Genomic DNA, 17,796 nt, shown 5'->3' on the forward strand with positions numbered 1-17,796 from the left:
GTGGATAGATACACTGTGAGTGGAAGGCTTTTATACACACACCGCATTCAACTCGAGGGAATGAGCCACAGATGATGTGAAAACTGTTTCCCAACCGGGTGGTTGTGATGTCAACTTCCCACATTCCACTGGCTCTGTCATTCTCTCACTTTGTCACCCTGTGTCACTACCAGATCCCCCAGAGCATCCTTCCCCTTCATAAACCCTCACAGTATTTCCATAAAGATTAGAAGATCATGACTTAGAGGGGTATTTATAATGACATAGCTTGGCAATTGAAATTAGGGTTTCTGGAGGAATCCAAAGCATGACTGGGCATCTAAAGTCACAGATGTTAGATCAACACAGTCACTGATCGGGGTTTCTGCAGGCATTATCAGTAAGATTGGAACCAATAATCTAAGCACACATGGGCCACTACTGAGGGCTCAGTGTATTTGATTCAGATACCAAAGTGCCTAAAATATTGATCAACAATGTGGCATCATAGAAAGTCCCAGCTGCAAGCAGATTTAGGATACTTCCACTCTATGTAGGCCAGGAACATATGGCCAGAGCGGGCAAAGGAGACCTCAAAGTTGTGCAGAGTCTGAACTAGAAACCATACCTTCTAACTCTCTGGGATCATGAATTTAGGCCCCCATTTCACAGCAGCCCCTTCTTTTGGATTTTCTTGGGTACATCCACTAGGATCTAGTCTCTCTCCTGCCCACAAGCTCCCTCCATTTTTCATGCCACTCCCCACCCAGTTCACTTTTCTTAGTTCATTGTTTCAACTACTCTTTTGCCAATATAATAAACTTTCTTTTGTTACCCATTTGGCTTGTCACTGCATTTGACTGGCAAAGCCTTATCCCTGGCTGAATTCTCCCTGTTGTGCCTAGTTGCTATAAAAATGAAAACAAAAATAAACATTTTGGCAGGATGACACCATCATAAACTCATCATCATCACCTTGGCTGGTCCAAAACATGGCTTGATGATCCCTATATACCTCCCTGTTTTCACCATATACATACCTCATGGCTTTTCTCCTCCCTTGAATCTTCCAAACCTTCACTACTGCCTCTAGATAGATGGTACTGCCTCTACCACATGGAGCAAAGAGCTGCTGTCAAACGTAAAGTACTTCCGCTTCCTACTCCTAAGTCTTCAAGCCCACTTACATCTGCAGCCATCCTTCATAGCTTCCTGTGTTACAGGGGAGGAGTGGCCCCTTGTCTTTTCCAACACCTATCCCTACCCCTTTGCTCTGGATCCTTGCATCTTCAATCTCAATTGTATTGTTTCTCCTATGAAATGCTCCTATGGCACCTTGTATTCCTGGTAACACTTGCTTGTATTTGTTTTTCAATATCTGTCATCCTGGATAGTATGAAATCTCAGTGTTCATGGGTTCACTCTTTATCTCCAGCACCTACACAGAATCTGACATAATATAAGTGCTCAAAAATATTTGTTTAATGAATTAATGGGCGATCTGTGGTTGAGGCAAAGGTCTCCCCTCCTTTCACTCCTTGAGAGAGAGCAGCCTGGGAGGCCAGGTCAGTGGCAGGCCTGTGGGGCAGGTGTGGGAAGCTGCTCCGGGGACGGAGTCAGCAGCAGGAGCTTTGCACTGTGAGTCAGTGCTCTGGTCCCTGCTCTGCTGCTCTTTCTAGGTTTCAGGAGAGGCTGGCCCAGATTATCTTAGGTATATCTTCAAGTAGGTATTTTTATTTATGAGCCTCAGACCTCCACGGAGCTTACACTCAGCACAGGTCTGATCTTGTCCCTGAACATATTTTATCTGGGATTGGAAGTGGCAGTGAACTTGATGAAGAGGGTGGAGATGATGGCTGGAATGTTGACTATGCCAACATAGTTGAGATAGTTGAAAGTAAGTCACATTATGAGGGAGGAACTCCATAGTCTATTCGGTTTCTCCCACTTATCAGAGGAAATGACTTAACATCTTGCCTTGCTGTACCAAAGCAGAGTATAGTGTATATATGTGGTTCTCTTCTGGTTGTGCCTCTTCTGGCTCTTCTTCTGAGCCACTGAAGCCCAGATCTGTAGAGACAGGCAAAATGATGCTCTTTCCCTGTGATATTTCTGACAAAAAGTATTACAAGTATATTTAAAAAGGTTGGAAAACACCATTTTATTGTGTTGGTCTAATACCCATCAATGACCTTCCGGTTCAATAATGAAGAATTATTTATGTCCACAGAAATTCCTTTTTTGTAGTAACTTTTCAAATGCTACTTTAAAGATGTTAATTCATTTGTTGAGTGCCTGATATGTGCAGAGTTTTGTGAATTCAAAGAAAATTAAGATATTTTCTTGTCCTTAGAGAATGGTCCAAGTGAGATGATATGAGAGAAAGAAAGGGAATTAACATTTATTCTCAACCTACCGTTCATTAAATATGTTATTTGAATTATCATAGTATAATAGCTCTATGGGTGTCTTTTTGTTAATCTCATTTTACAGAAAAAATAAGGCTCGTGGCTCATGTCTGTAGTCCCAGCCCCTTGGGAGGCTGAGGCAGGCAGATCACCTGAGGTCAGGAGTTCGAGACAACATGGCTAATATGGCGAAACCCTGTCTCTATTAAACATACAAAAATTAGCCAGACGTAGTGACAGGCACCTGTAATCCCAGCTACTTGGGAGGCTGAAGCAGGAAAATCACTTGAACCTGGGAAGTGGAGGATGCGGTGAGCCAAGATAGCTCCACTGTACTCTAGCTTAGGCAACAGAGTGAGACTGTCTCAAAAAAAAAGGGGGGGGGCTCAAAAACATTATATAACATACCTATGTCTCAAGTGCCAGTGCCCTGATTCTGGGTCGCATACTCTTCCAGCTTCTATGCTGTGTAAAAACATGAAGCCAATGCAGTAGGCAATGGTGGAGGCATGGAGGGAGGGCTGGAGATTGCACAAAGGCAGAAACTTGTACTGTCTGGACTACATCTCTTGGAAGAGGTTACATTTGGAAGATCAGTGGGAGTTAATCAGGGAGTGAAGGGGAAACTGGCATTCTAAGTAAACAGAAGAAGAATTGACAAATGCACAGAGATGTGGATGAGCTTGATTTGTTCTGGAAACAGATAGTGGCCATAATATTGGGTGTGTAAGAACCAGAGGTGGGATGTTTGCTGGACAGAAAGGAAGGACAGGCCCCAAACATGAAAAGCTTTACTTGATGCATTGTGTGATTTTAGCATACATTTATGGCTTCCAAATTATATTTCCTAAAATGCTGTTGCCAAGGATGCTCGACTGTCATCTCTTTTGAGAGCCTCCAGACAACATGAGTTTCTCTGCCTTTGTGCACTCCCTAGCCCTCCCTCTATGCCTCCACCATAGACTATTGCATCTGCTTCATGTCTTTATATGGCATACAGTCTGGGAGAATATGGGTCTCAGAATCAGGGCATTGGCATTTGAGCTGTGGATATGTTATTTAACATTTTTTGAGCTTCATTTAAAAAATCTATAAAATGGGATTATCAATAAGAAACTCACAGAGCTATTGTAATGTGATAATGCAATTAACATGTTTGATGGATAGGAGGTTGAGAATAAATTTTAATTCCCATCTCATTAATATGAGGGTTCCAGAAATTTGAGCTCCACTTAAAAATACCATTAATCCCTGACTATTTGGGCTGCCTGGGAAGGAGACCCTGAGCAGACAATAGTGGGGGCCTTGTAACTACCCCCGGCTGCAATCAGAGTAATTATACCTTTACCTTCTTTATATATTGGAGGTATACATATGGTTTAATGTGAAAACAGGGTGATTCTGCTTTTAAAAGTTTGACCAGAGACAACTGGACATCCCTGACCATTTAAACAAGGGAGCAATATGATCAGATTTACATTTTAAAAAGATTACTAGGATAAGGTGGTCTTAATTGTTTTGATTTGGTTATCTACAAAGCTGAAGCCTGTGGTGAATGACCAGCCTGATGGTTTAATGAGGATCAGAGATGGACTTGGGGGAAGGAGATTTGTTAATCAGCTTCTAGAAAAGGGGAATTGTTGGAAGATGACTGGAAGGTCTTTGCTTGGCGTAGGCCATCTGGGCACAGCTGGTGCATTCCTGGACTCCACTCTCATCTGCCCATGCACTTCCTCACCATCCTGCCTGCCTGAAGATTCAAGAATGTTAAGGATTCCCATCTGGCTTGGGTGTGCCCCTTAATAAAAGGGTGAGGTACCAGCCAAGCTAGCATTGGCATGCATGGGATTCTTATCAAGCTAATTCCCAAGTGATGAGAGAAAGGAAAACAAGGATTATCCTTCTGCCTGAGCAATCAACCCTTTGAACAGTCCTCCTATGGGCCAGAATCTCCATGGGAAGGGAGCATATGTGGGTCTGATTGGCAAACAGCACTGGGAGAGGATTTTTGGTCCGCCCAAGGATGACGGGATTCATACCAGGGCCACTGAGGGATCAATGCTGCTTGTGTTTCTCTTGGAGCACAGAGAATAGTGATGACCCATGATCGATGACCTGCCTCATGGTTCTGTGCCCATCTGAATTAGTGGGTAGAAGAAAGGGACAATAACTATTCAGCATAACATATTCTCATCACCTCTGTTAGGTGGCCTCAAAACAGTCACTGAATTCTATCTGTATAGTGTGAACTAGAGAGGCAGGCCCATCATGTATAATATGGTGGCTAAAAGAATTACTGTGAGAAAAGAAACCAACACAGTGCCCAGCAATTAATTGATATTCCATAAGCTGCAGTTACAACTATAAGCATTATTATTACAGTCCCAGTTATTCTCCAGATGCTGAGCTCTACTCCTTTAGGATTGGGGGATGCACACCAATATCATCTGGTACCAGTGCTCTGGCCCCTCTTTTCCCTAATATCTCCAGCTGTAGAAAACTCCCTTGGAAAGAAGCAGCAGGTCATCCCTGGAGCACAAGCCTAGTCCTTACTCTGACCAGCTATAAGCCACTTGCCTCTTCTGGGCCTCAGGCTCTTCATTTGTAAAATGAATGTTGCTGTTTTCATCTTGATCACTAAGGTAATTATGAGATCTCTGTGCTTGTGGTTGCTCTAGACCATATTAGAGCCTGGGTGACTCCCTAATTTATTGTCTCTGATAGCTTCGCCAATCCTTCTCCTATGTAACACACAGAACGATGCCCTCTTTGGATCCTAGGCCCCACCCTGGCTTCTTGGTTGACTTCAGTGAATGGAGCAAGAGCTAAAACATCTTATTAGGAGCCTGTATTTACACATGTCACCATCAAGTGATGCCTGTTAATCTTAAAATAGGAAGGATGAAGAGTGATCATCTTGCCTATCATTTTCCTCCAGACCCAAGAATATATTTTTAAATAAGAATATATTTCTAAGATCCCAAGAATATATTTCTGAGTCTTCTAAGAAAGGAGACTCCACTGCCTACAATGACAGAGCTTTCTGACTCCTGTGAAACTTCATGCCTTTTTGCTGATGTTAAAGATGAATTCTACCAACTAAGGTGAGCAGAACAGATCTTTGGCTCCACCGCCCTCCTATTCTTGGAAATAGTTGTCCTGATAATATCTCTGGCTCATCACAACCCCATGCCATTGATCTCTCCATCATTTTCTCCACTGTGCCTAAAGGAGATAACCCAGCTGGACTGTATCGTCCATCCTGCAATTAACACATCTTAAGAGAAAGGTAGGGAAGATGAATTCCTCTTATCACCACCCTTCACCTCAAAGCCTGTTTTCAGTAGTATTTTTACCTAGGAAAGCCACTACAAAACTCCTAAGGGCATGGGGGGACCCATTAAGAAGCATTAGGCAAGTTGGTCAATCTTTCTGGAGCCCATACCTTCACCTGTGACACCAAGACCCCATGTTCCATCACTCTGTGAGCCTGTAGTTCTAAACCATTCATTCTTTTAGTGATGGTGGTCACACAAGGAAAGCCCCTCACATCCCTCCATGTATTGCATTTCACATGCTTTGTAATACATTGTGTTGCATTTCACATGCTTTGTAATGCATTGTATTGCATTTCACATGCTTTGTAATGCACTGTATTGCATTTCACATACTTTATTTTCTCTTCTTAACAACCTTGAGAGTTTGTTATTATTGCATCTAGAAAAACTGAATACTGGACAGTTAAAAGCAAGTGCGTATCACACAGTCTGTAAGGTTGCAGAGCAATAAGGCAAGCCTGGCAAAGAACTGCGCAAAGCAAGGAAGCTGTCCTGGACTCTCAGTGCTGTTATAGATCAAGAATTCCAAACCTGGTTGTGAACATGAGCCATCTTGGAAGTACTTTTAAAATGCAGATCCTGGGCAGGCGTGGTGTCTCATGCCTGTAATCCAAACACTTTGGTTGGCCAAGGCAGGGAAATCACAAGGTCAGGAGATTGAAACTATCCTAGCCAACATGGTGAAACTCCATCTCTACTAAAAATACAAAAATTAGCTGGGTGTGGTGGTACGTGCCTGTAATCCCAGCTACTCGGGAGGCTGAGGCAGGAGAATGGCTTGAACCCAGGAGGTGGAGATTGAAGTGAGCCGAGATAGTGCCACTGCACTCCAGCCGCCTGGTGACAAAGCGAGACTCTGTCAAAAAAGAAAATAATAATAAAATAAATGAAGAAAAAAAAAGAAGCAGACACCTGGTCCCTAACTAAGACCTACAGAATCATAATGTCCAAGGAGTGGGTCTTAAGGATTTACATTAGTTAACTATTTCCCAGGTGATTCTACCTAGTTTGGTAGCCACTGTCCTGGCATGTTCTGGTAGAACCGTAGAACTATAGCCAGCCCATGAAACATTTTGGTAACAACATTTCCACAGTCCTACCACCTTCCTCTGAGCTCCTCTAGGGATCTTCCTAGGAAATTGAAAGATGCAGGAAGCATAGTAAACTCACAAACTTATTTAGCCTTGCAGAGGCCTTAGCAAGAATGTAGTGTGGTTTTCCACCAGGAGCTTGTATCTCCTCACCCACATGCCTAGTGGTGAGCTTCCTGGCCTAAATGAAAATGCTTTTAGTTGGAGAACTCATTACCTCACAAGGCAGTCCCTTTCTTTCCACATTGTTGTCTTTGTTAGAAATTTTTCTCCAATGAAATAGGAACACTTTTATACTGTTCGTGAGACTGTAAACTAGTTTAACCATTATGGAAGACTGTGTGGTGATTCCTCAAGGATCTAGAACTAGAAATACCATTTGAGCCAGCCATCCCATTACTGGGTATATACCCAAAGGATTATAAATCATGCTGCTATAAAGACACATGCACACATATGTTTATTGCAGCACTATTCACAATAGCAAAGACTTGGAACCAACCCAAATGTCCATCAATAATAGACTGGATTAAGAAAATGTGGTACATGTACACCATGGAAAACTATGCAGCCATAAAAAAGGATGAGTTCATGTCCTTTGTAGGGACATGGATGAAGCTGGAAACCATCATTCTGAGCAAACTATCATAAGGACAGAAAACCAAACACCGCATGTTCTTACTTATAGGTGGGAATTGAACTATGAGAACACTTGGACGCAGGGTGGGGAACACCACACACTGGGGCCTGTCATGGGGTTGGGGGAGCGGGGAGGGACAGCATTAGGAGAGATACCTAATGTAAATGACGAGTTAATGGGTGCAGCACACCAACATGGCACATGTATACATATGTAACAAACCTGCACGTTGTGCACATGTACCCTAGAACTTAAAGTATAATAAAAAAAGAAATTTTTCTCCAATAAATGCATAAGATCAGATTATAAAGAGATAATCACTATAATACCTAAATAAAGCAGTTCTTTACATATAGTTGGTACTTACTAGGGGTTCATTGAATGATTGAGTTAATTACAAATAAAATATTTCATTGGGTTTGGTTATAGGCCTTCATTTTACAAACAAGAGTTGGAGGTTCACAGAAGTCACCTTACTTAATCCACAAAGTTAAAATAGTGTCAGAATCAAGACTAAACCTAGGGTTGGTTAAGTTCTAACACAGTGTTTATGACTGGGGGTGGATGGAGGAGGAGTGGGGATGCAAGGTAGCAAGAGGAGAGCATGCCCATCCAGCACTACACTTCTAGGAGCACAGCATAACACTTCTGGGAGCACAGCATAGCAGCTCAGTGTTTAGTGTTGGTAGCCAGATCGCCTAACTTCAAACCTAGGTTTCGTCACTTACTGGTTGTAAACTTTAGGCTTGTCACTTGACATCTCTGCCTTAGTTGCTGATCTGTAAAATGGTGATAACATCTCCTTCATAAAGCTGTTGTAAGAATTAAATAAGTAATATAAGTAGAGTGCTTAGAAGAGTACTCGGTACGTAGTAAGCACTATATAAATACAGATTGTTGCTGTTCTTCTTCTTCTTCTTCTTCTTCTTCTTCTTCTTCTTATTATTATTATTATTATTATTATTATTATTATTATCATTTGTTTAGTTCAGTGTCCCTCAATGATGGGGGCCTATCTCTTTATTTCTCCCATGATTTATGAATACCCATGAATGCCAAAAGAGCATGTTGGTGACTAAGCAAAGCTGGTTTCACAACACTCTCCCTAATCCACTCTCAGGACCACCTCCATTCCTTATAAAAAATCACCCCAAGTCACGTATAGATTGAGGCTGCAGTGATGACCATGGATACTGAAATGGATTGGGCAAGGATTCAAGGTTGGAGTCTCACACTTGGGGAACCATTTTCACATATCAGGCTTATTGTATAAAGCCATAATAGGGAAAGTTTCCTAAAATATTCACCTGTAGGCTGTGAGAACGAACTGGGCATTAGAGAAGTCATTAGAGTTAGCCCTTGGTCTAGGCAGGGGCTGAGTTCTCATTAGGTTCAGGATGCCTCAATTATTTCTACCCCTCCAGCAATCAAAGCAGGGCAGAGAGATTCTAACAGAGATAAGGATGTAACTCCAGGACTGACTATCAGAAAGAGAAGGAGGCACCTCTAGGTCCATGTAGGGAGGGCATATTGGAGCTCAGGGGAGGAGGATTGGGGTCAGTGAGAAACAAGGACTCGAGAGAACTGGCAGAGCTGCTAGAGAGAGAAGAGTTATGGACTCTGTGTGTGCGTGCATGCGTGTGTGTGTGTGTGTGTGTGTATGTAAAAGGTGTAGGTGGCATTGAAATCTTCCCTGGCTAGATGTTAGATGATATCTGGGAAGGGTGGTGAATGAAGTAGTAAGAAACACATTTAGTTAGGGCTCTTTTATCTTATTTGGACATCATTTTATGCTAGAGTGATGCATTAAGTTTTTTATTGTCCACTTTTCGCAGATGGGTAAATTATGTATCTTGTGAGCCAAGCTATGGTTAGCATGAGAGACCTTCTGCTTTTAGGCATCTGCATTTTTGCTTCCTTTTATTCTTGAACCTTTCTGCCATATCATGAGTAGCATTCTGTTTCAATGTACTGTGTGTTTTTCAATGGGAGACAAAGCAGTATGGGTTTGTCAACCATCTGTGTATTTGTTGTAAGAGTGTTGTTAAGTGTCTTGCTGACTATTGCAAACAATTTCTTTTAGAATCCACTGTTATGACGGTCTATCCTTCCTTTGAAGAAAAAAAGAGTGTATAATAGACTGTCTCTTTATATTCTGTATGTCAGGAAGTTCAGAACTACTCATTAGGCTGAGGTATAGCAACTATGTAGGTTGCAGATTGAATATCATGTGCTCTTTTATCTACTCACAGCCTGTTCCCTATGGTTTCCTGATTTCATATTTATAGTTGTGTAACAGAGATGCTATGCTCACTCCTGTCCTGCTTCATAGGGAAAATCCAAACAGTTTCAACTTGTGCCTTATATGGAGTGAGGCTCTCTCATGCCCGTGACCCCATACAAGATACCCATAACCTTACTCTTTGTGTCCAAACTATATGAAGGAAGCTTGTTCTCAGAAGTGGGTCTGTTAAGATGGAATGGCAGGAGGAGGAAGCTGAGTAGGAGATTTTGATAGAAGGAGGTCCCCATGGAGTGAAAGCCTACTTCTATTTAGCCTCCAACCCCCACTAGCTGCTCCTCCTTTTAAGAAACCGTCTCACTCTGTTGCCCAGGCTGGAGTACAGTGAGTGGTACAATCATAGCTCACTGAAGCATTGAATTCCTGGGTCAAGGGATCCTCCTGCCTCAGTCTCCTGAGTAGCTGGGACCACAGCTGCATGCCACCATGCCAAGCTATTTTTTTTTTTTTACCATTTTAGTCCAGATGAGATCTTGTTATATTGCCCAGACTGGTCTCAAACTCCTGGGCTCAAGCGATCCTCCAGCCTTGGCCTTCCAAAGTACTGAGATTACAGCCTTAAGCCACCATGCTGAGCCTCTGTTCAGCTCCTTGACCTTCAGGATGTTCTGTCTTTACCTTGATCCCATCCTTACCCAGTTTCAAGAACCCTGGCTCACTCATTCTTTCTTTTCAATCAACAATCATATAACTGGCAAAGGCAAGAAAAAAATGTTGCTTACATAGGATACACTGACTACTGAGCATTTTATAATTTTGTTTTTAAAATAGAGTACACCATATAGGCAAACTGGGATTGAACATATAATTGAATATATGGTAGGTGGTGAGAGCCTGATTTCTCAGTATTGGAGTAAGAAATGATAGATAAGCAAGGAAGACTAAAATAAACCATGTGATACTAAATTAGAATTAAAGACATCAGTATAAACTAATGGTTAGCTTAATATAGAAAAAGATGGATACCTATTGAAATAATTATGGATATACACTGATTAGTATATGCACATATATTTCTAGCCTCTGTCCACTGAGAAAGCTTAGAAGCAATGACATTCCACTAGCAATGAGCACAACCAACACACTTGGTTTATAACATAGTTTTTCAATAACAGAAACCAAAGCTCACCAGAGCAATGAGTGAATCCAGGTTCAGGACAGAGACTATACAAGATAAGTCTGAAGCATCTTGTAGGACCAGAAAGCCAGGGAGTGCTCAGAAAATGAAGTGGTGGTGTTATTGGGGAAGAGACACAAGAGCCAACTGAAAGAGCTCCCAAGGCTGGAAAAATATGAGCAACAAGTAAATGACATATATTGGATTATAATCCAAAGTATGACATAAATAGTATCCAATATCCATCAGTTCATGCTGATAAGAAGAAATGATTGTATAGTTCTTAAAAAGGGAGGGAAAATAGGAAAATCTCTCATAGAGAAGAAATACAAATAATTTATACAGCATATATAACATGTACTCCCAGCCCCATAAGGAGGTGGCTTGCCCTTGGAATGGGTGATGTGGAGTGACATCCTTCCTAAGACAGAAAGGGTAAGAAATGGAGTAACTTTACAATAGAGAAACTTGATGAACACTGTCCAGGGTCAGTGTTTGCAGTGAGGTCACATTGCTATATAACCTTGATATGATGTGATGAGAATGGCACTTTACCTCTGTGGTCTTCCTCCCAAAGGTCAATAATCCTATTATAATCATAGGAAAAACACTACACAAATCTCAATTGAGAGACACTCTACGAAATACCCAACAAGTACTGCTCAAACTGTCAAAGTCATCCAAAATACTAGGTTGGTGCAAAATTAATTGCACTGTTACTTTTGCACCAACTTAATAAAAAAAGTCTGAGAAACAATCACAGTCAAGAGGAACCTGAGGAGATGTGACCACCGACTATAACTTGATTTCCTAAATGGGATCCAGGAACACAGAAAATTGATTGTAACAAATTTACTATTAATGTAAGATATTAACAAAGGAAACTGGGTGCAGATATACAGGAATTCTTAACTATGTTTGCAATTTTTCTGTAAATCTAAAATTATTATAAAATAGTCTATTTAAAAAAATAGAGTGTACCCCAAATGTAAACTACAATGAACTTACAACTTGGAGTTAAATTGAGTTAGACATGCAGTACATGTTACCTGTGATATCATGTGTGATTCCTCCACAGTCTCACAAGGCAGATGCTATAATTTTTATCTAATTTTTAGATGAGGAAGATTTCAGAGGTACAGAAATTTTCATAAAGCCACAGAGTTGTCAAAGATTTGAAGTGAGTTTCATCTGACAGGATTTCAACTTGTACTTGCTCTGTTAGGGAAGGTTTGGCCTAGGACTCTTACAGATGCATGTGAAAAAAGGGGATGTGCTTTTAGTTATTTATTTATAGAAAAGCAATACATTTAAATGAAAATTTAAAGTCAGGTAATCCAAATAGTTGTAATATGAAAAAATTAAGTATCAGTCTAAATAATCTGCTTATACATTTATTTCTTAGGCCTTGTTTATTTACCTTCTCAATAAAAAACAGAGAATTAAGCTCACATTCATTATCCCTTCCCTCCCTCCTTCTTATTTAGACATATTTTTTATTTTAATATCATTATTGGCTACCTCTATAACTTTAAATGCTATAATTAAAACTCTATTTCTTCATTCTTGAAGTTTGGGCAGTATTTCTTGACTGCCTACTAAATCAGCACTGCATTTCCTTCACTTTAGATTAATTTTATTTTAATATATTATTTGTGATATCTGTACAGGAATAAATAAAAGGAACAACTTATTATTTATGCTGTATCATGAAGTGTATACCATCCAATAGCAAAATACCACCTGTCAAACACTGTAAACTCATAGCTGCTAAAAAGGTGTTATACTTAGGGAGTGGGCTATGTCAGCTGCCATAGAGGTTGACTATGTTGACCATGGGCCAGGTTGAAGAGGGCCCTATTTGTCCTGACTGGAGACCCCGGAAAAGCTGGGCACATTGAGGCAGTGGATGGCCTGAACTGAGATCATTGGGCTCAAGTTCAGCTTCTGTGCAAGAGCTTGCTTGCTGGAAGGCTGGAGTCCAGACTTGTTAAGGAAGATAGAGTAGTGTTAGGAACTGACACCTGGGGATGTTTCAAAGTCCCTGGGGAGCGCTTCTAAACACCTAGCACCCTTTTTTCTTTTAACTTATGTGTTCTTTATTTAGTCCAAACAATACAGCATTTAACATTTTCTAAAAATTAGATAAAAGAATATATTAAATATCAAATATATAAAGTTTTTCTGTCAAAATAAAGTTTTCTGAATTAAAAGATGTAAAATATATGTAAGATTTTTAACATTTGTTAAAAGCATAAAGTTAGATATATTCTAAATAAAAGGAATTGTACCCTTTACCTAGTTTTGTTGTTCCTATGAACTTACAAAATTTTATATATAGGACATTTAAAAAATACATGTATTTATTTATTTTAACTGGCAAATAAAATTTGTGCTGTATATATTTATCATGTTCAACATATTGTTTTGAAATAATGTGTACATCGTGGAATGAATAAATCAAGCTAATTAACATGCATTATCTCACATATCATTTTTTGTGGTGAGAATGCTTAAAACTACATACATATTTATGTATAAATCATAAAATATATATATAGATTTACAGGACATTTTGTATAAAATATAAAGTCTGCATTTTTCATTACTTATTACTATAAAACAAAATACAATGTGCATGTAGTATTAAAATGAAGCCATCCTAAAGCCATATAAAAAAGTCATTCCTATTGACATTTCTGATGTACAGGCATATTTTAGGAATTGTGAAGATGCCAAATACAGCCTTTATAAAGAAAAACAATAATCAAATCATTGGTTTATTTTTATTGTAGTAATTTTGAAATCAATTTGGCACAGACTAACCAGTGTATCTATAGAATAATACATAGGTTGAACACTTAGCACAGGGAATTCAAGTACTGACTAGAGAAAGCCGAGTAGGCCAAAATAGTAAGTAATATTCCTGTCAAAGAAAAATAGTTTCTGTAAAAACTTTGAAAAAATTTTCCTTTGGTAAATGCCTGTCTTCAATAAAGAGCAGAAATAAAAAGTAGAAAAAAAAGATGTTCTTACACATTGAGCTTTACACAATCAACTCAACATTGATATTTTGTATTTTTCCTAGGGAAACATGGGGTTCTTCCCAAAAATCTCTCATGCAAATATAGATATAAAATTTCAAACAATGGTATATCAATAGTCATAAGATATTGCTTCATACAATATAAAGCACTCTTTTTTCCTCAAAAGAGGAAGGCATCTAAACTTTCTTTAAAGTATAGATTTTATGAAGGCAAATAGGTGGACACCTCTCAAGCTTTTTAGGAGGTGTCTCTTCTCAAAAAGTGGACTTTTTCCACTATAAACTGGGGCAGTCCTTTAACCTAGTACTCACTTTTGCTCTCAAACGAAAGAAATCCCCATTGCCATAATTAATTTCTTAAGTGGAGTAATTTTTATTGCTCCCAAAATGCAGTCTTGCTGAAGAGTCCGAAAAAGTCTTCACAGTTTTGCTAATTTATTCCAATTCTAAAAACTTATTCTAAGAAAGTTAAGAATAACTATCAATGGGAATGATTATTTTCAATTACACTTCACAGCAAGTGCAAAAACAACATAAATGCCTAGTATTGGAGACCTAGTTATGCAGACCATGATGTGTGAATATCATGTGTAAATAGTGTTGATCAATATTTACTAGCATGGAAGAGTATTGACAATGACTCTTGTTCAATTTTACCATTTACTTAACAGTAAAAAAAAGTAGGTTATAAAATATTCTGTAATGAACCCATTTTGTGATGTTCAAAGGTTTGCAAATACATGTATGAAATGATTAGCCATGGTTATTTTTAGGTGATAGGATTTTTAGGTTGATCTTAGTCATCTTCCTTAAGCTTATCTCCATTAACAAATCTTTATACAAGTGTGTGTCATTTGTTTAATGAGAAAAATCATGCATATGAAATTATAATTATATATAATCATGATACATATCTGCATATAGATGTGTGTCATCACAAAGGTAACATCATGTCCCCGCAATGAGGAGAATTACTAAGCTCTGAAAATGAGAATCCCACATACTGGATATTACAGGTTGAAATTCTGTTCTGAGCCTGGTCAATACAATCTATTGAGTTGGATATTTGGTTAAAAAAAGTAATGCTTTTAATGTCTTGCCAAAAATGCAGATCAACAAAATTATTTACACAAACTTATATTTACATGCATCATAGTTGAGCTTCAAGTCCCCTTCAAGCCTGTGTAATTTATGTCCTGCTTCCCTCATCTCAGACTACTAGACCCGGGGCTTGGGCCCAGACTTTTCCCAGAGGTACGATCTTTTGGTAGCTGGTGTTTGAAATCTAAAGCTCAGTAAACTCAGCTGGTTTGAATTATCATGAAGACTTCGGGTTATGAACTGTGTCATATCTCTCATCTCACATCTGGCACTCCAGCCAAATTGAAATTCACACCATTGGCAAGTACCGCCCTTGTTATGCATTTGTTTATGCTGGATCTTCCACCTGGATGAACTTTCCTCTTCACTGCACCTCCTAGCACCAAAGTCTGCTATCTTTAGAGGTCTTGTTTAAATGCTTCCTGCCCCAGGGAGCCTCTTCTCCCCACTCCCAAGTGGGATACTCTCTTTCCTTCCAAGGCCTGGGAAACCATCTTTGATCCACACCATCAGAATGGTTCTCCTCTCTCTGCTGTCTTTGACCTAAGGTACTTTTTAAATTTCGCTTTAAGTTCTTTTGAACACAAATTGAGAGATAAAAATGAGTAATCAACTAAAATGATATTTACTAATCCACTTGTTTCTATCTGAAGTGTCCATTGCATCTCCTACTGGATTATAAGCTTTCTAGAGCAGGGACAAATTTCCCACTTACATCTGTAAACACAGTAAGTGCTCAACATATTTTTATTGTAGTCTTTGGTGCTAGAATCATGCAATGACATGGGTTGATGGCTGTGAGGCTGCTGGAAACTGGGACATAAATCTCAGAACATCTGCTTCTTAAAAATACCATCAGCTGTCTTAAGAGGAAGGAGGAGAAGCACCATGCACTTGGGTTGAAGCGGGGGTCTCAGCACATCTGAGCAGGGGTCTCAAGGACTCACAGAAGTCAGGGCTCCAAGTAAAGCAGCTTTATTGTGGCTGAGCTGAAGGGGTGAATGGAAGAGAGCAGTAGCAGCGTGGCTCAGCCTAGTTCTCGCCTCTCTAGGGCTGGGGATCAGGAAGTGTTTCTCAGCCCAAATGAGAGGTTGAGGGCCTGGCTTTCCAAGGGGGAATTAGTACTAAAATATGGGGTAGGGAGAGAGTAACTGCACCTGTGCCTCAACTCTTCTGGGCTCAGTCGCCTTCACACTCTTCCTCTTTGCAGTGGTAGATTGTGCCCCCACTTAGGCAGTGCAGCTTTTGATGAGCCCTCCTAGGCTTCTGAACCTCAGGCCTTTGGGAACTGGAATGACAGCCTTCTGAATGGGGAGCACCACAAGGAGTCGAGTAGGGAGCTAGGCAGGGGTTTGATCTTCGGGGAGGGGAGCATTTGGGAACATTTGGAAGCTTCCAAGATTGCTGCTTCTGCTGTGACATTGCTTGGCTACCAGGTCGAATCTGGAAGAAAAATAGTTATATCAGGGACCCAGGCAGCTTGGGCTTCTGTTTCTCTCCTCCATGAACTGGAGCTGTCAAAAATGGAGTCCAGCATTTACAACCCACTGAACTCCATCTCAGGAGGAGAAAAACAGACTTGAAAGGACTAAATATTTGGGAGTAAATCTTCCCAGGGGACTCACTTACTAATAACCATGTTAATGATATATGCTTCCTTTTTAAAAAAAAGACAAGTTTTACTTAGTTTAGCTGACAGTTTACTTTTCCCAGCCCAATGTCCACCTGGTCAAGTGCAAAGGAGAGTCAAGTCTCTGCTCTTTCTTTACTCTGTCTTATTCTGTACCCAGACTCCTAAGACTGACTGTCCCATCTCTGCTTTTCTGGCCCTCTAACTTCTATGGCTTTCTCCCATGTTAGATTATTTGAGGTCTTTCTTTTGCAGGGATCCACTTCCCTTCCCTTCTTTCTACCCCAAGCATCTCCTACCTGGCTTTTCATCTCCCTGGGAAGAGACAAGAGGAGAGATCAGGACTGCCTTAGCAGCACTTGAGCTACATCCAAGTGTCTCCTCAGCCAGAAGTAGCCTTACCCTAGTGGAAGATGTGTGGACAAGTTATCCCAGGAGGAGTCTGGAGGCCTTGTGTTGCCAGGAAGTAAGAGGCTCTTTAATATATCCCCCAGTTGAAGCCTCCAGGCCACATGTCATTGGAGGAGAGTCATGGAGCGGATGATTGATCTGGATATTTCACAATTCCCAGTGCTAGATTCCTCAGCTACATGTAGCTTGGATGTGGTTCAAAGGCATCTGCAGGTGCGTGAGTGAGCAGAAGTCTGGGTGGGTACACTGGCTAAGTCTGGATGATGTCCTTGTGGGGCTGGGCGGGTTGCAGCTGCTGTTGAATTATATGTAGGATTGAAGGGAAAAATCAGGTTCAACATCACCCAGGGTCTGAGGAAGACCTTCCTTGTCTACTCCTCACCCATCATCCATGACTGTCAGCATCCCATTCCGTGTCATCACCTCTGTGGAGATTGGCCCATTGCTCTAGCCACATGTGAGTCCTTCATCCTCTGACCTTTATAGATACATCTCACAGCCTTTACTATTGCTTTGGGTCATGTGACCAAGATACCTATCCTATCTCACCTATTAAACTGTTATTTGATGACAGGGACCTTGCCTTTATCACTTCTGCATTCCTAGAGCCTGATGTTGTTCCTGGCACAAAGAAAAGACTCATTAGTATTTGTTGAATGAAACAGTCTATGTGCCATTAGAAAAGACTTTGTGTTTCCGGAGAAAAAAAATAGGAATAAAATAAAGCCCAACT

General features: G+C 40.3%; 1 protein-coding gene across 1 annotated transcript; it reads right to left on the minus strand.

Annotated features, from left to right (window-relative positions):
• Positions 1–15,981: 15,981 nt before the first annotated feature.
• On the minus strand, positions 15,982–17,107 carry LCE6A (late cornified envelope 6A). The gene is made up of 2 exons (XM_032151940.2): positions 16,952–17,107; positions 15,982–16,465 (listed from the first exon to the last, which is right to left on the minus strand). Exons 1-2 carry the CDS (start codon positions 16,961–16,963, stop codon positions 16,202–16,204), a joined length of 276 nt encoding a protein of 91 aa, XP_032007831.1. The 5' UTR covers positions 16,964–17,107; the 3' UTR covers positions 15,982–16,201.
• Between the last annotated feature and the right edge of the window lie 689 nt (positions 17,108–17,796).

Source organism: Hylobates moloch, unplaced genomic scaffold (genome assembly GCF_009828535.3).
Source record: "Hylobates moloch isolate HMO894 unplaced genomic scaffold, HMol_V3 SCAFFOLD_5, whole genome shotgun sequence".
Classification (NCBI taxonomy): domain Eukaryota; kingdom Metazoa; phylum Chordata; class Mammalia; order Primates; family Hylobatidae; genus Hylobates; species Hylobates moloch.